The sequence below is a fragment of the Mustelus asterias genome, chromosome 6 (assembly GCF_964213995.1).
Source record: "Mustelus asterias chromosome 6, sMusAst1.hap1.1, whole genome shotgun sequence".
Classification (NCBI taxonomy): Eukaryota; Metazoa; Chordata; class Chondrichthyes; order Carcharhiniformes; family Triakidae; genus Mustelus; species Mustelus asterias.
In genome coordinates this window covers 61,515,185-61,539,511 of record NC_135806.1, presented here as the reverse complement: position 1 = coordinate 61,539,511, position 24,327 = coordinate 61,515,185, and the positions used below count along the sequence as shown (strand labels likewise).

General features: G+C 42.2%; 1 protein-coding gene across 3 annotated transcripts in view; it reads right to left on the bottom strand.

Moving 5' to 3' along the window:
- Window positions 1-24,327, bottom strand: part of LOC144494890 (dual specificity protein phosphatase CDC14A-like) — a 125,932-nt gene that overhangs the window by 77,673 nt on the left and 23,932 nt on the right. For 2 of the 3 annotated variants that reach the window (XR_013498170.1, XM_078214399.1), the window contains exons 2-3: window positions 14,542-14,632; window positions 14,016-14,091 (exon numbers count right to left, since the gene is read on the bottom strand). Coding sequence is in view for 2 of the 3 variants with exons in the window: in XM_078214399.1 (XP_078070525.1) it covers window positions 14,016-14,091; window positions 14,542-14,632 (167 nt within the window). In the remaining variant the exon portion in view is untranslated. Of the gene's footprint in view, window positions 1-14,015; window positions 14,092-14,541; window positions 14,633-14,899; window positions 15,305-24,327 lie in introns of those variants that run through there. The other variant, XM_078214400.1, reaches the window with a different exon arrangement.

Below are 24,327 nucleotides of genomic sequence, written 5' to 3'. Positions count from 1 at the left end.
ATTCAAAAAAACATTTTAACCTCAGAGCTTTGCTGTAGTTGGTGCATTAATGTCCCCAACATACATTTCAAAGGCAATTAAGCTCATAGCAACAGTTGCTGGACGTCGGCAAGTAAAAGGTGCTTCGCTGTTTGAACCAATTTGATATTAGGAACCACATCAGCCTACCAAGAGTTTTGAAAAATAGACATGGGATTTCAAGAGAGCTCCTGATCCTTTTACTACAATATTGATAAATCACAATCAGAAAACATCCAGGTCAAGATAGTTTCTTCTTAATGGTTTAGTTGATCCCACATTCAATCTCTTCGAGGAACTGATGATATTGTATGCTCCAGACAGTTCACTGAAACAACCTGAGAATATCAGTGTTGCTGGGCAGACTTTTAAAAATGGCAGAATGAGGCATTACAAAGGGTCCAACTGAGGTTGTGATGGGGTGGGGGAATATATGGTTGGAAGGGAAGAGAAATCTCTGTATCTGATAACTATCTCGTGATCCCCAATGATCATAGGAGTATTAAGAAAAGATGGGATGGGGTTAAGGCTTGAACTTGGCCTCAGCAGTGTCGCACTGGCCTCGTCACTCCTCCCACCCCAAACAAGTAGCCTGTTAAAATTTACTCCCAACGTTCAAATAGGAGCGGAAAAAAAATGTTCGAAAGCAAAGTCCTCAAGGCAATCTTCAATCACCTACGATTGGGGTACCAAAGATCAAAGACTTAAATCACTGTCCTGAGAAAAGGAGGGAAAGAGGAAAATTGAAAAGGAAAAAAAAGATAAATAATAGGATAGTAACAGGAGCACTCTCCCCCTCTCTCTCCTGGTCCTTCTTCAGCTTAGACAGCAACCTACTTTTGTGGCAAAGGAATCAATGCCTTCAACAGGAAGGAGACACAAGCCACTAAGTATTAGCAAAAGAGTGAGGTGGAAGCATAACTTTTGTGATGTATTTTATGGTACCAACTGAATTTTATGCTGATGGCCATCTTCAACCATTAAGAAAAAAGTTAGATGCCTATTGGGCATAATAATTACAAATTAATAAAACCCAACTGGCCTTAAGATGCACAGCCAAGCAGCACCTTTGGATAGTTAATTTCCATCAATTACTTGATTCCTCCCACAAATAAAAAGGTTAATTTCTAATTTGCTTATATTATAGGTGAGGCAAATGTTGGGTGAATCATTTATCAGGCAGTCATCTCAAGATAAACATGGCACTTGACAATCATCCTAGGTTTCCCAACCACAGGACATCTTACAACATGGTTTAACATAAATATCAATTTCTCTTAGCATATGATTAAGCAATCCTGTTATCATCAAGCAATCCTCCAATTATGTGAGCATTATTTTGCTAACACAAACAATTGTAACATTTTCAGAAACAATGCTTCATTTTGAAATGAATCAGCATTGTTCGAAGGGTTGCTTTAGGCAACACAAAAATTCTTCACATGATGCCAGGTTTCATCCCACTGCCCGTTTTCCAACAAATACAATCAATTTGACATTTAATTTTTTTTAACTATCCTACCAAAGAGTTACTGAAAATTTCAATAAGCATCTGAACAGAAGTGGGAAGGGTTTTCCTTTCTCTATTAAGCAGCCTCTCCCACACCAAGTATCTGTGAATGATCATGTGAAAACAGTTAGCCTAACACATCCATTGTCAGGAAATTACTAGAATTTATAATTCAGGATACAACGACTGAAAATGTTTAGCTAATCAGGAAGCCAGCATGGATTTGCAGAAGATACAGTTGATTGTGGTTTAAAAGTCAATCCACTTTATCGGTGCCAAAATGCATGTTTAGGCCGATACTCAGTGTACAAGTCAACTCCCCAGTTTTTGCCAAAAAAATGCACGTTTAGGGCTATACTTGCATTAGGAGTCGGCCATGATTTTTCAGCTCAGAAACACATGTTTGGGGACAGAACCATTGTAGGGTTCAGAAATTTGCATTCTCCATTTTGCCCACTTAAGGCTACCATACCCATGTACCAGCAGAGGGAGTCCAGAAGGGTAATAAATGAATCAATGGTTTAACAGCACATGCAATTCTGATTCTAGGAACACAAGACTTGGGAGCAGGAGTAAGCAATTTGGCACTTTGAGCTGCTCCTTGATTCAATAAGATCAGGGTCAATCTGGTTGTGGTCTCAGCTTCACCTTCCCATCTGCCCCCCCCCCCCCCCCATAACCCTTGACTCCTTTGCTTTGAATAAATTCAGGTTTTTGATAGACAGCATTAGGCAATGACCCAACCTTCACAGCTCCCTGGGAAGATAATTCCACATACTAACAACCTTCAGAGAAACAATTTCTCCTAATCTCAAGTCTTAAAAGAGTGTCCTGTTATTTTTCAACTGTGTCCTATGTTCTACTCTTCCACAGAGGAAACATTCTCCCAGTATTCACCTATATTCCATCATGTGGCTGTGACTTTCTGAAGGCACAATGGCAAGTTTTGCAATCTCAAAGGGAAAAAGGCATTACTTCTCAACTATGGGAGTGAAGATTTGGAAGACATTTGAGAAACTTACACCTGAGCAAAGTGAATGACTCGGCAAAAAAAATTGCATACTCAAGAAAAATATTAATATGCAAAACAATCTTCTAACACACCAAGAGAGAAACAAATGTGACAACTGACCGATATTGCACATGATTGAGGCAACTAGTGACCAAATGTAACTTCAGTGACACTGAACATGTTGAACAGGAAATCAAACCACAAATAATCATAGGTTGCCTTTCTAGTCAACCACACCAAAAAGCGTTTGAGAAAGACAGGAAGCTGTCAGAGCTGCTAGAGTTAGAAAGTTCACTATCAGAGACCAGAGCTACCAAATGAAGCTGCTGACAGTAACTACCACACTTCCAAGTTCAACTCCTATCAACACTGTTCTTTATTCAACTGTAGTCATGATGTGGAGATGCCGGCGTTGGACTGGGGTAAACACAGTAAGAGTTTTAACAACACCAGGTTAAAGTCCAACAGGTTTATTTGGTAGCAAATGCCATTAGCTTTCGGAGCGCTGCTACGAAAAGTAGCAGTGCTCCGAAAGCTAATGGCATTTGCTACCAAATAAACCTGTTGGACTTTAACCTGGTGTTGTTAAAACTCTTACTTTATTCAACTGCCAGGAGGAATCCACCTGCAAAGCAACAAAGCAGTCTCAGAGTGGCAAATGGTCCAGAGAATGTTTTCACTGTGCTGATGCTTATCCACTTCGAGCAGTATGTCCTGCTGTTGGCAAGCAGTGCAAAGCCTGTGGAAAACCCGATCACTTTGCTCATATTTATCATTCAAAGTCAATCACCAAGACCAATACCATCACAAGTGTGCCACATGTGTACACTACAGCAAAAGGGCAAGAGAATATTGCCGACAGAGACAGATGAACTTGAAAATACTTTGTGCAACTTTTGGACACAGCAAACATCCATTTGTGACAGTGACCATTGGCTGCTTGGACTTGGATGCTTTCATTGACAAATGCTCCTGTGACTATGTCATGGCAGACACTCAAACTTCAGGATTGTCCCATTTCTCTGCAAACCAGAGAACACAAAAAAATCCCCTTAAAACAGTGGCAAATCACCAAAAGTTCTCGGGACCTTTGAAATGCCAGTCTCCTTCAAAAACACTAGAATATCTGGGGAATGTGGCATGCTCATCAGTTTTTACACAGAAGTAGATCTGCTCATGACTGCAGTCTCACAATATCATTCTTGAATTGTATACTTGTTTCACTCACCTCAATAAATTAAAAGGTGCCTCATGCAAACTTCATGTCGAGTCTGATGTGCTCCAAGTCACACATCAATGACAACAAACACCATTTCATAATCAGAAAACAGACAGAAAAGGAACAGCATCTACTGGACTTCAACATTTTTAACCAAGTTGGGGATGAGTCTACCCTTGAGTCTCAACGTATAATTCATCAAGAAACCCAAGAGCATGAAGTAGATTACAATGTGTTGATATGTGTCACCAAACAATGGTCATTTTGGAAGTAACAACCCTCTATGAAATTCAACCATTTGTGACTCTTCCAAAAGGAATAATGATCATGGCTAAGCTTTGTAAATCATCACAGAAAACAGTCATTCCTCGAAGCACTGAATCCGATTCCAACATTGAAATCTTAGATGAAGAACATGAGTTAAATGAGACGACACCTGGTGTCAGGTGACATCCTACTCATGAAAGAAAATGTCCACTGCATTCAAGTGACTGTTACAAAGTGAATACAGCTTTCATTTCATTGTATATGACGGAGTGCATTATTAAATGTTTCCGATTCAAACTATCCTAATAGAATTATTAAATAAAACTTGACACATTCATCTAATTTGAATCATCATTTTTAAAAAATATTTCTAAAAAAAAATGACCACCTTCAGCAACACGGGTGGCTCACATTTTATACTCGGCAAATAAATTGACCCATTTTGGGATGATTTTTCGAAGCTTCAAAGATCACGTGCACAGGAATTAGGAGTAGGGGTACCCTCAAGCCTGCTCTGTCATTCGACAAGACCATGGTTAATCTGACTGTGGCTTCAATCCAACCACCAGTCAGCCAGACCCTTGGCGATCAAAAAAATCTACCTATTTCCGTTTTGAATATATTCAATAACCCAACCTCTACTCCTCTCTGGGGGAGAAAATTCCTCAGACAACCGACTGAGAAAATAATCTTTCCACATCTCAGTCTTAAATGGGAGACTTGAATTTCCAGATTCCCAACAAGAGGAAATATCCTCCCGGTATCTACCCTGTCAAGCCCCCTCAGGATCATGTATGTTTCAATAAGTCATTGCTCATTCTTCTAAACTCCAATAGGTATCAGCCCAACCTACTCAATTTTTCCTCAAAAGATAACCCTCTCACCCCAGGAATGGTCGAGTGAATTATCTCTGAACTGTTTCTAATGCAATTATATCCTTTCTTGAGTAAAGGGACCCAAACTATACACAGTCCTCTTAGATGCGGCTTAAGGTCCTGTACAGTTTCAGCAAAACTCCCCTACTTTTATACTCAATTCCCCTAGCAATATACGCCAATATTCCATTTGCCTTCCTAATCAATTGTTGTACCTGCATACTAACCTTTTCTGATTCATATACTAGGATACCCAGATCCCTCTGTACTATACAGCTCCATAATATCTCCCCATTTAAATATATTGCTTTTCAATTCTTAACGGCCAAAACAGATGAGTTCACAGATTCCCACGTTGTATGCCATCTGCTAATTTTTTGCCCACTCACTTAAAACTCATCTAAATACCTTTGCAGACTTTATGTCCTCTGGACAACTTATATGCCTATCTATCATCAGCAAATTTAGCTACCATTCATTTAGTCCCTTCACCGCAGTGATCCCTATGGCACTCCATTAGTTACAGCTTGCCAACCCAAAAATAAACCATTTATTCCACTGTTAGCTAACCACTCCGCCATCCATGCCAAAATGAGATTTTACTACATCATGAGATCTTAATTTATGTAATAGACTTTTGAGATGGCACTTTAATCAATGCTTTGTTGAAATGCAAGTATACTATATCCACCGGTTCCCATTATCCATCTTGCTGTTTACTTCCTCAAAGAACTCTAACAAATTCGTCAAACATGATTTCCCTTTCACAAAAGCAAAAGGACATGGAAAATCATGTCTCACAAATTTGATTGAGTTTTTTGAAGGGGTAACCAAGAAGGTAGATAAGGGGGCAGTGCAGCTGATGCTGTCTACATGGACTTTAGCAAGGCCTTTGACATGGTACCACATGGTAGGTTGTTGCATAAGGTTAAATCTCACGAGATCCAGGGCGAGGTATCTAAATTGGCTTCTTGACAGAAGCCAGAGGATGGTTGTAGAGAGTTGTTTTTCAAACTGGAGGCCAGTGACCAGCGGTGTGCCTCAGGGATCAGTGCTGGGTCCACTGTTATTTGTCATTTATATTAATGATTTGGATGAGAAGATAGAAGGCATGGTTTGTAAGTTTGCAGATGACACTAAAATTGGTGGCATAGTGGACAGTGAAGAAAGTTATCTCCAATTGCAACGGGATCTTGATCAATTGGGCCTGTGGGCTGACAAATGGCAGGTGGAGTTTAATTTAGACAAATGTGAGGTGATGCATTTTGCTAGATTGAACCAGGGCAGGACTTACTCAGTTAATGGTAGGGTGTTGGGGAGAGTTACAGAACAAAGATCTAGGGGTACAGGTGGACAGAGTAGTGAAGAAGGCATTCGGCATGCTTGGTTTCATCGGTCAGAACATTGAATACAGGAGTTGGAATGTCTTGTTGAAGTTGTACAAGACATTGGTGAGGCCACACTTGGAACAGTGTGTGCAATTCTGGTCACCCTATTATAGAAAGGATATTATTAAACTAGAAAGAGTGCAGAAAAGATTTACTAGGATGCTACCGGGATTTGATGGATTGAGCTACAAGGAGAGGCTGGATAGACTGGGACTTTTTTCTCTGGAGCGTAGAAGGCTGAGGGGTGATCTTATAGAGGTCTATAAAATAATGAGGGGCATAGATCAGCCAGATATTCAATATCTTTTCCCAAAGGTAGGGGAATCTAAAATTAGAGGGCATAGGTTTAAGGTGAGAGGGGAGAGATATAAAAGTGTCCAGAGGGGCAATTTTTTCACACAAAGGGTGGCAAGTGTCTGGAACAAGCTGCCAGAGGTAGTAGTAGAGGCGGGTACAATTTTGTCTTTTAAGAAGCATTTAGATAGTTACATGGGTAAGATGGGTGTAGCGAGATATGGGCCAAATGCAGGCAATTGGGATTAGCTTAGGAGTTTTAAAAAAAAAGGGAGGCATGGACAAGTTGGGCCGAAGGGCCTGTTTCCATGCTGTAAACGTCTATGACTCTATGACACTGCCTGATCAAAGTTTTCTAAATGCCTCGTTATTACCACCTTAGCAATGGATTCTAGCATTTCTCCTTAGGCAGATGTTAGGCTAAATGGCTGACAGTTCCCTGCTTTCTGTCACCCCACTTTCTTGAATAGCAGTGTTACATTTGGGTTTTCCAATCCACTGGGACCTATCACAAATCTAGGGAATTTTGGAAGATGACAACTAATGCATCTACTCTCTCTGCAGCCATTATTTTAAGACCCTAAGGATGCTGGCCATCAGGTCCAGGGGAATTGTAGGCTTTTAGTTCTAACAATTTTCCCTGGTAATTGTAACTGTTTTAACTTCTTCCCTCAATTTTACCTCTGGATTTTCAAATACTTTTGGGGTGGTTTTGTGTCTTCTGTAATGAAGACAGGCAAAATAACTATTCAACATTTGTGCTGTTTCCCATTATTAATTCCCCAGACTCATTAGAACCTTGGAGGTATCATTGATCATAGTGCCAGAACGATATTGCTCACTCTTCCAGAGACATTCCAATGGGGTCAGTTCAGGGGCATTGTGTGTGTTGCCAGCTTCAAAGCATCAAGGTTGGTAAGTCGCCGGGACCAGATGGGATGTACCCCAGGTTACTGTGGGAGGCGAGGGAGGAGATTGCGGAGCCTTTGGCGATGATCTTTGCATCGTCGATGGAGACGGGAGAGGTTCCGGAGGATTGGAGGATTGCAGATGTGGTCCCTATATTCAAGAAAGGGAACAGGGACAGCCCGGGAAATTACCGACCGGTGAGTCTAACCTCAGTGGTTGGTAGGTTGATGGAGAGGATCCTGAGAGACAGGATTTATGATCATCTAGAGAGGTTTAGTATGATCAAAAGTAGTCAGCACGGCTTTGTCAAGGGCAGGTCGTGCCTTACGAGCCTGGTTGAGTTCTTTGAAAATGTGACCAAACACATTGACGAAGGAAGAGCGGTGGATGTGGTCTATATGGACTTCAGCAAGGCGTTCGATAAGGTCCCCCATGCAAGACTTCTTGAGAAAGTGAGAGGGCATGGGATCCAAGGGGCTGTTGCCTTGTGGATCCAGAACTGGCTTGCCTGCAGAAGGCAGAGAGTGGCTGTGGAGGGGTCTTTCTCTGCATGGAGGTCAGTGACCAGTGGAGTGCCCCAGGGATCTGTTCTGGGACCCTTGCTGTTTGTCATTTTCATAAATGACCTGGATGAGGAAGTGGAGGGATGGGTTGGTAAGTTTGCTGACGACACCAAGGTAGATGGTGTTGTGGATAGTTTGGAGGGATGTCAGAAGTTGCAGCGAGACATAGATAGAATGCAAGACTGGGCGGAGAAGTGGCAGATGGACTTCAACCCGGATAAGTGTGTAGTGATCCATTTTGGCAGATCCAATGGGATGAAGCAGCAGTATAATATGAAGGGTACCATTCTTAGCAGTGTAGAGGATCAGAAGGACCTTGGGGTCCGGGTCCATAGGACTCTTAAATCGGCCTCGCAGGTGGAGGATGCGGTCAAGAAGGCGTACGGCGTACTAGCCTTCATTAATCGAGGGATTGAGTTTAGGAGTCGGGAGATAATGCTGCAGCTTTATAGGACCCTGGTTAGACCCCACTTGGAGTACTGCGCGCAGTTCTGGTCACCTCATTACAGGAAAGATGTTGAAGCCATTGAAAGGGTGCAGAGGAGATTTACAAGGATGTTGCCTGGATTGGGGGGCATGCCTTATGAGGATAGGTTGAGGGAGCTTGGTCTCTTCTCCCTGGAGAGACGAAGGATGAGAGGTGACCTGATAGAGGTTTACAAGATGTTGAGAGGTCTGGATAGGGTAGACTCTCAGAGGCTATTTCCAAGGGCTGAAATGGTTGCTACGAGAGGACACAGGTTTAAGGTGCTGGGGGGTAGGTACAGAGGAGATGTCAGGGGTAAGTTTTTCACTCAGAGGGTGGTGGGTGAGTGGAATCGGCTGACGTCGGTGGTGGTGGAGGCAAACTCGTTGGGGTCTTTTAAGAGACTTCTGGATGAGTACATGGGATTTAATGGGATTGAGGGCTATAGATAGGCCTAGAGGTAGGGATATGATCAGCGCAACTTGTGGGCCGAAGGGCCTGTTTGTGCTGTGGCTTTCTATGTTCTATGTTCTAGAACCAAATGCTAACTTTAGTTACTCTTCTTTTTAAATACCTGTTACTATCTGGTTTGTATATTTTTAGCTAGCTTTCACTAGTACTCTAACATTTCTTCCTGTTTTTTATAAAAAAGTAATTCTTTGCTGGTTTCTAAAATCTGTCCAATCTTCTGACCACCATAATCTCCACTGTATTTTTCTTTCAATCTGATACTATCCTTAACTTCTTTAATTAAGATCAATTTATACGCTATGATCTATGTTAGGTCTTGTCTAACGAACCTGATTGATCTTTTTTTGAAAAGCGGACTGATCAGTGGGCAGAAGATTTATGGATGATATTTATATGTACTTCAAGGAGGCATTTGATAAAATCTCTCATAACAGATTGTTTGCTAGAGATAAACTTCATAGAATTAAAGACAAATTATTGACCTGTTTAGAAAATTGGCTGTGGGGTAGGAGAAAAGAGCGGGGATACTATAATAGATAGGTATTCAATGGGTACTCTAATTGGCAGGATGTGACCAGTGTCCTGTAAAGATGCATGTTGGGGCTTCTATTATATACCATATTCATGAGATGAAGGGATAGAAAGCCACAAAAAGTTTGCCAATGATACAAAGATGAGTAGCATTGTAAGCAGTGCAGATGGAAGCGTAAAATTATAAAGAAATGTTGTATGTTAAACGAATGGGAATGGATTTCAATCTAGATAAATAGGAGGTCATTCACTTTGGACCGATAAAGGATAGAAGAGGATATTTTCTTAATGGTGAAACGTTAGAATCAGCAGGAGGTCCAAAGAGACTTGGGGATCCAGGCATATTGATCATTAAAGAGTCAAGAACATATACAGGAAAGAAAAATCTAAAAGGCTAATGGAATGTGGGTCGCTATATCTAGAGGACTAGAACACAAGGGACTGAAAGTCATGCTTCAGCTTTGCAAAGCCCTGGAGACACCACACAAAGTGCGAGGGGTTCTGATCATCACACCTTTGAGCATTCAAACGGTGCAGGTTCAAGGTAGGTAAATGGAGTTAAATTACAGATCAGCCATTTAGTCACTGAACAGCAGTCAGCTTTGAGAGCTGAATGGCCTCTTATTCCTATTTAAATATTCATTACAATTTGGAACAATGGTTCAATTTTGATTCAACAGTTGGCAGCAACTAAAATGTTCTGCACATGACTGCAGATAGCTGCAAAGGGAAGTTGCCCATACAATATTAGAACCTTTCAAACTATTGCCAAAGACAGGAAACTTGCCTGATGCAAAGTGTCAGTACTGAAGCAATTACGCTTTTTTGGGAGGGCAAGCAAATGAAGAAAATACATTTTGGAATAAAAAGTGAAACATCTCAGGGATGGGAATGGAAATCTTTTCTACTTTGAGCATTCAATGATTAATTACCATATATTCAAAAGCAGGGTAAAATCCTTCTCTCCTTGGGCCAACCAACCTCAAAGCACCCTCCACACTGGCCATTCTTTGCGGTCTCAATGAAATTGCCCATTTGTGGTTAATCCTGAACAATTTCAGAGATTCATAACTATTCAGAACAAGGTTAAATTTGCTCACAGCCACCAAGAATGATACAGTAAACAAAAGAAGCATTTCCAAACATCAGTTTAGGCTTTCTTCAAACCCAGGTCTCAGCACTAAAGTGGGCAGCTTTCTGTGTCAACTTCCGCAAGTTTAAGAAATTATCAACTTTGATATTTAGTCTAGTATTCCCATTAGTATTATTTATTCAGCCACTTTTTTTTTTACCCATTATCTCCTCTGCCTCTCTTCCATCCTGAACTAGGAATTAATATTTCTGCACTAAATTCCAATTTTTGAGCGTGCAAACAAGGTACATTTCCAGTCTAAAGGTTGCCTTTCTTCCATCTAGTAGTAGAGGCGGGGACAATTTTGTACTTTAAAAAACAATTAGACAGTTACATGGGTAAGATTGATATAGTGGGATATAGACCAAACGCGGGTAATTGGGACTAGCTTAATGGTGAAAACTGGGAGGCGTGACATGTTGGGCCGAAGGTCCTGTTTCCATGCTGTAAACCTCTGACTCTATCTCTTTTGTACCAAAGACTTCTTAATCCCTTTTTACTTCACAGGCCCAAATACCTCTGATGCATCTGGGGAAATTCATCTCATGTCTCTTGCACTTGTGAATAGGAAGGCAAGAAAAAGCTCATCATATGATCCTTCTGTAACCTCCAACCTCTATTTTGCGTGACTACTACTTTAGTCAATGCTCATCTGTATTTACCTCTCATCCCTCGCAAGTTCTCAAATTATATTTATCCTTGAATCCCATGTTTAAAATCAAAACTCATTACGTTGTCACTTTCTCACTCTCCTCAAAATTACAGAATTCTTTACTTAAACCATAAGACATAGGAGCAGAATTAGGCCACTCGGCCCATCGAGTCTGCTCCACCATTCAATCATGGCTGATATTTTTCTCATCCCCATTCTCCTGCCTTTTCCCCATAACCCCTGGTCCCCTTATCAATCAAGAACCCATCTATCTCTGTCTTAAAGACACTCAATGACCTGGCCTCCACAGCCTTCTGCGGCAAAGAGTTCCACAGATTCACCACTCTCTGGCTGAAGAAATTCCTCCTCAACTCTGTTTTAAAGGATTGTCCCTTTAGCCTGAGGTTGTGCCCTCTGGTTCTAGTTTCTCCTACTAGTGGAAACATCCTCTCCACGTCCATTCTATCCAGGCCTCGCAGCATCCTGCAAGTTTCAATAAGATCCCCCCCTCATCCTTTTAAACTCCAATGAGTACAGATCCAGAGTCCTCAACTGTTCCTCATACGACAAGCTTTTCATTCCAGGGATCATTCTTGTGAACCTCCTCTGGACCCTTTCCAAGGCCAGCACATCATTACTCCGATATGGGGCCCAAAACTGCTCACAATACTCCAAATGGGGTCTGACCAGAGCCTTATAGAGCCTCAGAAGTACATCCCTGCTCTTGTATTCTAGCCCTCTCAACATGAATGCTAACATTGCATTTGCCTTCCTAACTGCCGACTGAACCTGCACGTCAACCTTCAGAGAATCTTGAACAATGACTCCCAAGTCCCTTTGTGGTTCTGATTTCCTAAGCATTTTCCCATTTAGAAAATACTTTCTATCATCTCCAGCTCTAAAGGCTTTCACAATCCAAACCTCATCATAGCCTAAATTAATGCTTCTTAAAATATACTTATCAGTTCTAGTGTCCTGCACGATGAATCAAGGCCATGAACCTAGTTTTCTCAGCTGGAAATGCTGCACACATTCCAAAATGTACCTGGCGACCCAATACATTCTCAACTTCCGCCAAGTTAAAAGAAGTTCTTTAGTTTTATTTTTAAAAGCCCATCATAAATCACCATGGCAAAATGAATACCTTAGTTTTTACTCAGAATGTAGTTATCCCATGCATCACTTAACTGTGATCAAGTCATCAGACTACATTAATTCTGAGTTCTTATGCACTCCCTAATGTAGACAATGAACAGTGTTTTTCTCCCACGTAGTTTTAAAATAAGTCATTATTAATAATTGAGGTTCTAATGTGCTCTGGAATGAAGTATATAAAAGTGATCTTACAAAACAATAACTTAGGCCATGTGACCCAGGTTTCAAGTTCCTCACAATCTAAACAGTATCAGATCTTGCATCGAAGCACACCTCAAGTCAATTTTCATATCCATAATTAAAAGAAGAAATAAGAACATAAGGACTAAGAGCAGGAGTAGGCCATTCGGCCCCTCAAGCCTGCTCCGCCATTCAATAAGATCATGGCTGATCTTTTCATGGACTCAGCTGCACTTACCCACCCACTCACCATAACCCTTAATTCCTTTAATGTTCAAAAATCTATCTCTGCTTTAAAAACATTCAACAATGTAGCCTCAACTGCTTCACTGGGCAAGGAATTCCATAGATTCGTAACCCTTTAGGTGAAGAAGTTCCTCCTCAACTCAGTCCTTAATCTGCTCCCCCTTATTTTGAGGCTATGCCCCCTAGTTCTGGTTTCACCCGCCAGCGGAAACAATCTCCCTGCTTCTATCTTATCTATTCCCTTCATAATTTTATGTTTCTATAAGATATCCCCTCATTCTTCTGAATTCCAATGAGTATAGCCCCAGTCTACTCAGTCTCTCCTCATAAGCCAACCCTCTCAACTCAGTGAATCTCCTCTGCACCCCCTCCAGTGCCAGTACATCCTTTCTCAAGTAAGGAGACCAAAACTGTACACAATACTTTAAGTGTGGCCTCACCAGCACCTTATGCAGCTGCAACGACCCCCCTGTTTTTAAACTCCATCCCTCTAGCAATGAAGGACAAAATTCCATTTGCCTTGTAATTACCTGCTGCACCTGCAAACCAACTTTTTATGATTCACGCAGAAGGACACCCAGGTCCCTCTGCACAGCAGTATGCTGCAATGTTTTACCATTTAAATAATAGTCCATTTTGCTGTTATTCCTACCAAAATGGATGACCTTACATTTACCAACATTGTACTCCATCTGCCAGACCCTTGCCCACTCACTTAACCTACCTATATTCTTCTGCAGATGTTCAGTGTCCTCTGCACACTTTGCTCTACCATACATCTTTGTGCCATCTGCAAACTTTGACACACTACACTTGGTCCCCAACTCCAAATCTTCTATGTAAATTGTAAACAATACAGGTGTAAAAACCTATTGGTTTATAATCAAACCCTCCTTCACCCTCCAAAATGATGGACACCAAAAAATTATGTAACAAATCCCATATTTATGTCTTAGTCAATTACTGACCCAAAAAAATCAATAGACTAAGATTCCTTTGCACAAGGAGATTTAACTCAAAAATTGCTGCTGGAAAACTCTAACTTTCATTGAAGTTATATTCTTGGTTCTCTGACATTTGTTTAAAAGCACTTTCCAGACATTAGAAAAGGAAACATTTAAATTTACCTTTATTTTTTTGTTTAATTTGCAGCAGTATCTGTATAACATGGCCATGTTCAGAGGTCCAAAATCTGCATAGAAACTAGAAAATAAAAGTGAAATAGAAACATGCAAATTTGAAGGCAGGTACCAGCTGCTCCATCAAGTTTGCCCCACACCATGCTATCTGGGCATCAAGATCAAATACTTCCTTATGCATTCTTAATAATATAAAGGACCAGGTAGGTTCCATCAGTTTAAAGTTTTATAACCATGTTAATTAAATCAATGTAACAATGGGTCTTGAGTCCAATACAAATGCAGTGGAAAATTGACAGCTTTCATTACTCCTTCAGTTTACAAGCAAATCTTTAACACATTTGCGCTATTGAACCAAGTAAATATTTATTAGTTTAACACAGCAATCAACTCCTTAATCATCAAGAACTGTTCTGACAGATGCTGCGAGTTAATCCAAGTTCTAAAGCCAGGAACGTTTTAAAGAAGCTTACTGGAAATTAAAGTGCGGGAAAAGTCACTGAAATAAACTTACTTTTCATAGACAAGTTCATCATCCACGCTAAAATAGTGCGTGTTCGCTGTGTTTTTGGGTTTATGTCGAAGAATAGCAAAATACAGCCGATCTGAAACAGAAACAATAACAAAAAAGTTATACACAGAATCGACCACAGACTGGGGATTTACAGGGACCACACACTGGCAAACTGCACCAAATGGATGTGTTTGTCCTCACCCAGCCAGCCACACAAACAACCATCCCCGTGCTTTAGGCGCTTTACGATAGGCTGCTGCCGGAGTTCCCAGCCATTTAAAACTTAAAACCGCCTTTACACCGCTGGAGTTCACCAAGCGACACATCTTTTAAAAAGCGCACACACACACCGAGCTACCTTTTATAAACTCCGCCGCATTAAGCAGCTCCTCTCCATCCGCCATTCCACAACTTAGACAGAAACGAAACAAAGCTGCAGAAACTTTTTTCTTTGCCCCTCTGCTCGCAGAGGCGCACTCCAGCTGCAGAGCTGCGCCCAAAGTCCCGGGCGAAAGCAAACGTTGATCACAGACTGGAGGGTGGCCCGTCCCAAGGTCAACTTTTCCCAGCACTTCACTCTGGCCGGGGAGGGAGGGGGGTACACTACATGCAGCAAAGGCTGCTACAACACTGCTGTGAGAGGAAACATTGAGGAGGGGGTGGGGGGAGACGGGAAAGTCCTGCCGATCTTTAAACAGTTGTCGCACCCACAGCGGAGGCTCCAAAAGTCAAGATTGCTTCTCACTTCCCCCCTCTCTCTCCTGCCCGCCTGTCAATCAGAGCCCAGATCCGGCTCCGCATTGGTCACTCGCTGTCCGATTGACACCCGGCTTCGGCCAATCCAGCGACACCTGCCCGATACGAACCCGCCTATTGGAACTTGGCCCTGACGGTTGCCAAGGGAAACCACCTTCCGTCATCCACCAGCCCCGCCCCCCCCCAGCCCTCCCTCCCCAGTATTGACATCGCGGAGCTTCACACCTGATCTCAGTGGAAGCGCTGCAGCCCAGCCTGGGGAAAGGCAGCACTCTCATCTGCACAGGGGAAACAAAGTCAAATCAGCAGCGAAGCCAGCATCTTTTTTTGATTTAGTTTGATTTATTATTGTCACATGCATTAGGATACAGTGAAAAATATTGTTTCTTGCCAGCTATATAGACAAAACATACCGTTCATAGAGTATATAGGGGAGAAGGGGAGGAGAGGGTGCAAGAATATAATGTTACAGTCATAGCAGGTGTGCAGAGAAAGATAGTAAGAGTTTTAACACCAGGTTAAAGTCCAGCAGGGTTTATTTGGTAGCAAATGCCATTAGCTTTCGGAGCGCTGTTCCTTCATCAGATGGAGTGGAAATCTTCGTCAGATGGAGTGAAAATGCAGAGAAAGAACAGCTTAATATAGGGTAGGTCCATTCAAAAGTCTGATGGCTGCAGGGAAGATGCTGTTCTTGAGTTGGTTGGTACGTGATCTTAGACTTTTGTATCTTTTTCCCGACGGAAGAAGGTGGAAGAGAGAATGCGTGAGGTCCTTGATTATGCCGATTGCTTTTCCGAGGCAGTGGGAAGTGTAGACGGTGTCAATGGATGGGAAGCTGGTTTGCGTGATGCTCTGGGCTTGTGAGGCGCATTATTCAGTGGTTGAAGTGAAGTCTGTGTCACCATATAAGGATGGGCGGTTGAAGCAAAGGAAAATAGAATGGTTACAACATTGAAGTTGGTACCTTAGAGACAGGAGAAATTATCATGGGGAATGAGGAAATGGCAGAGACGTTGAACAAATATTTTGTGTTGGAAAGACACAAGTTACATACCAGAAATAGAGGGTAATCTACAGCCAATAAAAGTGAGCAAATTCAAGTATTTAATATCAGCAGAGGAAGAATACTGGAGAAAATTAAGGTGTTAAAATCTGGCAGATTGGAAGTTGCAAACTAGCATAGTCATTCAAGAGAAGAGATAGAGTGAAAATCATAGAATCCTTACAGTGCAGCAGAAGGCCATTCAGCCCATCGAGTCTGCACTGACTCTCCAACAGAACATCTGAACCCAGGCCCTATCTCTATAACCCTACGTATTTACCCCGTTAATTCCTTCAACCTACACATCTTGGGATGCTAAGGGCCAATTTAGCATGGTCATTCCACTAACCTACATATCTTTGGATTTGCTATAAATCAATTAGCTTGATATCATTTCTTGGGAAAATGCTGGAATCTCTGATTAAGGTAGTCTTAGCAATGCATTTAGAAAATCATAGTATGATCAAAGTAAACATGGTTTTATGAAAGGGAAACCATGGGATTTATTACAGTCGTTTGCGGATGTAGCTGGTAGGGTCAACAAAGGAGAACCAGTAGATGGTAGTATACTTAGATTTCCAAAAAGCATTCAGTAAGGTATTACACAAATAGTTAACAGACAAGATAAGTCCTCATGGGGTTGGGGTTAATATATTAGCATGGATAACACATTGGTTAAATGGACAGAAAGTAACAGGTAGCAATAAAGAGTGCCTTTCCAAGACGCCAGGCTGTAACTAATGCAGTGCAATAAAGGTCATAGCTAGAGCTTCAACTATTTATAATCTGTATTAATAACTTAGAAGAAACAAAACAATGTATCTAAGTTTGCCAGATGGGAATGCAAACTGTTAGTAGGACACAAAGACGCTGCAAGTAGCTATGGACAGGTTAAGTGTGGGGCAACCAGGTAGCAGATAGAGCATAACGTGAGGGAGTGTGAGGTTATTCACTTTGATCATAAGAATAGAAGAGCAGAATATTTTTTAAAAGATGTGAAACCTGTAAATGTTGAGGCTCAGAGATACAATATTGGATAAAATCATAATGAGAGAGGAAATGTTGGAGGAGTTGTGATCATTGAAAGTGGATAAGTTGCCAGGGCCAGATGAATTGTTCCCTAGGATATTGAAGGAGGTCTGGAAAGAAATAGCAGATGTTCTGAGGATTATTTTCCAATCTTCACTAGACACGGGGAGGTGCTGGAGGACTAGAGGAATGCAATTGAGGTTCCATTGTTTAAAAAGCATATGAGGGAAATGTCAAACAATTATAGGCTGGTTAGTCTTACTTCGGTGGTGGGCAAACTTTTAGAATCAATCCTGAGAGATCAGATAAACTGTCACTTAGAAAGACATGGACTAGTCAAGGATAGTCAGCATGGCTTTGTTAAGGGAAGATCATGCCATATAAATTTGATTGAATTCTTTGAGGAAGTGACGAAGAGGATCAATGAAGGTAGTGCAGTGGATGTTGTCTACATGGATTTTAGTAAGGAATTTGACAAGGTCCCATATGGCAGACTGGTCAAAAATGTAGAAGCCCATGGCATACATGTGGTGAATTGAACCCAAAGTTGGCTTAGTAACAGTAAACAAATGTTAATGGTCAACCACTGCCCTTGTGAATGGAAAGCTGTTTCAAGTGGTGTTCTGCAGGGCTCGGTGTTGGAACCCCTGCTATTTGTTTTATATATTAACAATTTGGACTTGAACGTGGCAGGCACAACTGGGAAACTTGTTGATGACACAAAAATTAGTCATGTCGTGGATAGTGTAGAGGATAGCTGTAAGGTCCAAAATTATATAGATGGATTGGTGGAGTGGGCAGGAAAGTGGCAGATGAAGTTCAACCCTGGTAAGTGTGAGATAATGTTTTTAAGGAGGTCAAACAGCCAACGGGAATACACAATAAACGGGAATATACTGAGAGGGGTAGATAAAGTGAGTGATCTTGGCTTGCAAGTGCACAAGTCCCTAAAGGTAGCTGTATAGGTAGTTAAGGCTGTAAAGAAGACATATGGAATGCCCTCCTTCAACGGCAGAGGTATAGAATTTAAAAGTAGGGATATAATGATGGAACTGTATAAGGCACAGGTGAGGCCACAACTGGAGTATTGTGAGCAAGTCTGGTCACCATTTTATAGAAAGGATGTAACTGCTCTGGAGAGAGTGCAGAGAAAATTTACTAGAGTGTTGCAGGCCTGGAGAACTGTAGCTATGAGGAACAATTGGAGTGGTTGCGAATGTTTTCCTTGGAACAGAGAAGGCCAAGGGGTGACATGATTGAGGTATAAAAAATTGTGAGGGCTAGAGATATGGTAGACAGGAGGAACCAGTTTCCTTTGACAGAGAGTTCAAAAACCAAGGGGTCATTTGAAAATAAGTGGCAGAAGGATTAGAGGAAAAACATTTTTATGCAGGGGATGGTGGGTGTCTGGAATTCGCTGCCTGAGTTGGTGATGGAGGCAGAGACCCTAAACTCTTTTAAAATGTACCTGGATCTGCACCTTAAGTGCTGTAAGTTGCAAGGCTATGGACCGTGTGTAGGAAGATAGATTTAGAAAGGTCACCTGGGTGTCTTTGAGTCATGGACAAGATAAGCCGAATGGCCCCCTTCTGTGCTGCATCATTTCTATGGTTCCAACCTGGATGTACTTGTTCAAGGAACACAGGAAGTTAGCATGCAGGTGCAGCAAGCAATTGGGAAGGCAAATTGTACATTAGCCTTTTTTGCAAGGACATTAAGAGTACAAGAATGAGGAAGTCTTGCTGCAATTTTACAGGATTTTGGTGAAATCACACCTGGAATAATATGGGCAGTTTTGGCCATCATATTTAAGGAAGGATATATTTGTTTTGGAGACTGTACAGTGAAAGGTTCACTTGATCGGTCCCTGGGATGAAAGAGTTGCCCGAGGATGAGAGGCTGAGTAAACTGGGAGTCTATTCTCTGCAGTTTAGAAGAACAAAAGGTGATCTGGTTGAAGGAAACAAGATTCTAAAGGGGCTTAACAGGGTAGGTACTGAGAGCTTGATTCTCCTGGCTGGGGTGTTTAGAACATGGTGACACACTCTTGGGATAAGGGAATGAGGAAAAACTGCTTCACTTACTGGGTTGTCAATCTTTGGAATTCTCTATGCCAGGTGCTCCATTGCTGAATATATTTAAGGCTAGGATGGACAATTTTTAGTCTCTCAGGGACTCAAGAGGTATGGGGAGAAGGTGGGAAAGTAGAGCTGATGCAGATGATCAACCATGATCGTACTGAATGGCAGAACAGGTTTGTGGGCCATACAGTCTATCCCTGCTCCTTTTTCTTATGTCTTAGTCAGCCCACGGTGTCCATGCAAAGCACTCCCCACCTTTCCCTATAGTCCCACATATTTTGCTCTTTAGGAACTTATCCAACTCACTTTTGAAAGTGACAACTGAATCCAACTCCACTATATCTTCAGTGGTATATTCCAGATCCTAACCACAAGCTATATTTAAAAAAAAGTATTTCCTCATGTCATTTGGTTCTTTAGCTAAGCACGTTAAGCTAAGTATGGTGTTCTCTGTTTCTCAATTCTTCCATTAATGACAGCTATTTCTAATTGTTCCAGACCTCTCTAAAGTTTGAACCCCTCTATTCAATTATTAAATATCCTCTTTACTTCTCTAAGGAGAACAACTCCAGCGTTTTCAATTTAACTGTATAACTGAAGTCCTCCATCACTGGAACTACTGTCATAACCCTTTCCTGCACCCTCTCTAAAGTCTTCACATCCTTTCATAATTAGGGTGCTCAGAACTGGTTAAAATTCTCCAATTCAGGCCAAACCGATGTTTTATAAAGGTTTTTATTTATTCATTTACGGGGTGTGGGCATTGATGGCTAGGCCACCACTTATTGCCCATCCCTAGCTGCCTTTGAGAAGATGATGGTGAGCTACCTCCTTGAACTGCTGCAGTCCATGTAGTGTAGCTACACCTACAAAGTGGTTAGGAGGGAGTTCCAGGATTTTGACCCAGTGACATTAAAGGAATGGTGATATATTTTCAAGTCACAATGGTGAGTAACTTAGAGTGGAACTTTCAGGTGGTGGTGGTCCCATGTGTCTGCTACCCTTGTCCTTCTAGATTGTAGTGATCGTGGGTTTGGAAGGTGTTCCCTAAGGTACTTTGATGAGTTCTTGCAGTGCATCCTGTACATGGTACACACTGCTGCTACTGTGCGTAAGTGGTAGAGGGAGTGAATCTTGTGGTTGTGGTGCTAGTCAATGCCCTTTATTGTCCTGGATGGTCTCAAGTTCATTGAGTGTTGTTGAAGTTGCACTAATCCAGGCAAGTGCAGAGTATTCTGTTACATTCCTGATTTGTAGGAGGTGGACAGGCTATGGGGAGTCAGGCGGTGAGTTAATCACTGCAGGATTCCTATCCTTTGACTTGTTCCTGTAGCCCCAGTATTTCTATGTCTAGTCCAGTGAAGTTTCTGGTCAATGGCAAACCACACTCCCCACCCTCCCCCTCCCCACCCAAGATGTTGACTGTGGGGGATTTAGTGATGGTAATGTCATTGAATGTCAAGGGATAATGGTTAGATTCTCTCTTGTTGGACATGGTCATTGCCTGTCACTTTCATGATGCAAATGTTACTTTCCACATGTCAACCCAAGCCTGGATATTGTCCAGGGCTTGCTGCATTTGGGCATGAACTGCTTCAGTATCTGAGGAATTGTGAATGATACTGAACATTGTGCAATCATCAGTGAAAATCCCACTTCTGACCTTGTGATGGAAGGAAGGGCATTGATGAAGCAGCTGAAGATGGTTGGGCCTAGGACACTACCCTGAGGAACTCCTACAGTGATGTCCTGGAATTGAGATGATTGCCTTCCAACATCTACAACATCTTCCTTTGTGCCAAGTATGACTCCAATCAGTGGAGGTTTTTCCCCCAGATTTCCACTGACTCCAGGTTTGCTGGGCTCTTTGATGCCCCACTCAGTCAAATGCTGCCTTGATGTCAAGGGTAGTTAGTCACTCTCATCTCTTCTCAGGAGTTCAGCTCTTTTATTCATGTTTCAAATAAGGCTGTAATGGGGTCAGGAGATGAGTGACGCTGGCAGAACCCAAACTGAGCATCACTGAGCAGGTTATTACTGAGTAAATGTTGTTTGACAGCGCTGTTGATGACACTTTCTATCACTTTGCTGATGATCGAGAGGAGACTAATGGAGCAGTCACCTTTAGAGTTCAGCTTTTTTGGCCATGTTTGAACCAAGGCTGCAATGAGATTAGGAGCGGAGTGCCTCTGGCGGGACCCAAACTGAGCATCAGTGAGCTGATTATTGCTACATAAGGGCCGTTTAATAGCACAGTTCGTTCACCCAACTTCCTTGTTTCTGTGTCTTGTGGCCCAGACTTTCACTTCTGGGTCAGGTTTCAGTTGAGCCTTAGACAGGCTTTACTAGAATGGTACATGGGGATTGGTATTAATTGAGCAGCTCTACCTAATAGCTGGCACAGGAATGATGGGTCGAACAGCCTCCATCTGTACTGTATCATTCTATGATTTGATTGGTTCACTTACTTAATATTTTGTGGAAAATTTCAATTCATAAATTCACATGTCAGCCAGTAAGATATGAGGCGGGATTTTCCGGCCACACGCACCTCAAGACTGGAAATTCCCACCCGAGATCAATGGACCTTTAAATGGTCAGCCGAATTCTGTCCCGCCCGTTATGATTCCTGCGGTGGGCGGACTAAAGAAAATCTCGCCCATGGTGATTTTCAGGACACATTTGCCATTTGTAATTTCTGCCTTTCAAATTGAAATATAACACTAAAACTAATAATGTAAGATACAAGATTTTTAAAAACTGCTTGCCAGACATATCAGAAAAACATCTAGCTGAAAGCATAGTAAAGAGTAGTCAACAGCAGAAAGGACAGATAAAAGTAATGTAGTTGATGTAAGGTTATACATATCGAGATAGAGTCAACAGATTTGGGTTCATTTCTAAAGAGGTTGCCACACAAGACAACTTGCACGCCAAACTATGATAGCAACACGCAACAGACAAAGCTAAGCGATCCCACATCCAACAGATCAGATTTAAGCACTGCAGTCCTGCCACATCCAGCTTTAAATGGCGATAAACAATTAAACAACTAACTGGAGGAGAAGGCTTCACAAATACTTCCATTATCAAAAATGGGGGAGCCCAGCACATCAGTGCAAAAAACAAGACTGAAGCATTTGCAACAATCTTCAGCTTAAAGTGTCAAGTGGATGATCCATCTTAGTCTCCACTTGAGGTCCCCAGCATCACTGATGCCAGTCTCCAGCCAATTTGATTCACTCCACGGGATATCAAGAAACAGCAGAAGGTTCATGATGCTGCAAAGGCTATGGGCCCTGACAACATTCTGGCAATAGTACTGAAAACTTGTGCTGCGCCCTTAGCCAAACTGTTCCAGTATGACTACAACACTGGCATCTACCCAGCAATGCGGAAAACTGCCCAGATATGTCCTGTACATGAAAAGCCAGACAATTCCAATCCAGTCAATTACTGCTCCATCAGTCTACTCTCAATAATCAGCAAATTGATAGAAAGTGTCATTGACAGTGCTGTCAAGTGGCACTTACTCAGTAATAATCTGCTCAGTGATGCTCAGTTTGGGTTCTGTTGGGGTCACTCATCTCCCTGACCCCATTACAGCCTTATTTCAAAACATAAATAAAAAAGCTGAACTCCATGCGGCGAGAATGACTACCCTTGACATCAAGGCAGCATTTGACCGAGTATGACATCAAGGAGTGCTGGCAAAATTGGAGTCAATGGCAATCTGGGGGGAAATTCTCCACCGACTGCAAGCATACCTAGCACAGATGGAAGATGCTTGTACTTGTTGGAGGTCTATCATCTCAGTCCCAGGACATTGCTGCAGGAGTTCCTTCGGGTAGTGTCCTAGGCCTAACAGCTGCTTCATCAATGATCTTCCTTCCAGCACAGGGTCAGAACTGGGGATGTTTGCAAATGATTGTATAATGTACAGCACAATTCCCAAATCCCCAGATACTGAAGCAGTCTGTGCCAATATGCAGCAAAACCAGGACAATGTTCATCAAGTAACATTCACACCACACAAGCACCAGGCAATGACCACCTCCAACAAGAGAGAATCCAACCATCTCTCCTTGACATTCAGTGGCATTAACATTGCTGAATCTCCCACTCTCAACATCATGGGGGTTACCATTGATTAGGAACTGAACTAGACCATACATACAAATACTGTGGATACAACAGCAGGTCAGAGGCTTGGAATTCTGTGGAGAGTAACTCACCTCCTGACTTCCCAAAGCCTGTCCACCATCTACAAGGCACAAATCAGGAATGTGATGGAATATACTCCACTTGCCTGGATGAGGTCAGCTCCAATAATACTCGAGGAGGCTGAACAACACCCAGGACAAAGCAGCCCACTTGACTGGCACCCCATCCACCACCTCCATCACTGATACACAGTGGTAGCAGTGTGGACCATCTACAAGATGCACTACAGCAACTCGCCAAGGGTCTTTCAACAGCACCTTCCAAACTCTCAACCTCTACTACCTAGAAGGACAGGAACATCAGATGAATGGGAACACCACCACATGCAAGTTCCTTCCACGGCACACACATGCTGACTTGGAAATATATCACCGTTCGTTAAATGTCGCAGAGTCAAAATCCTGGAACTCTCTCCCTAACAGCATTGTGGTGTACCTACACCACATGGACTGCAGTGGTTCAAGAGGCAGCTCACCACCACCTTCTCAAGGGCAATTGGGGATGGGCAATAAATAATGACCTAGCCCGCAAAGCCCACATCCCATGAAAGAATAAATAAAAGAGAAGACTGCGGTCAAGTGATAGAGGTTTATAAAATTATGATGTGTTTTGATGGGGTAAACATAGACAAGATGTTTCCACTTATGGGGAAGA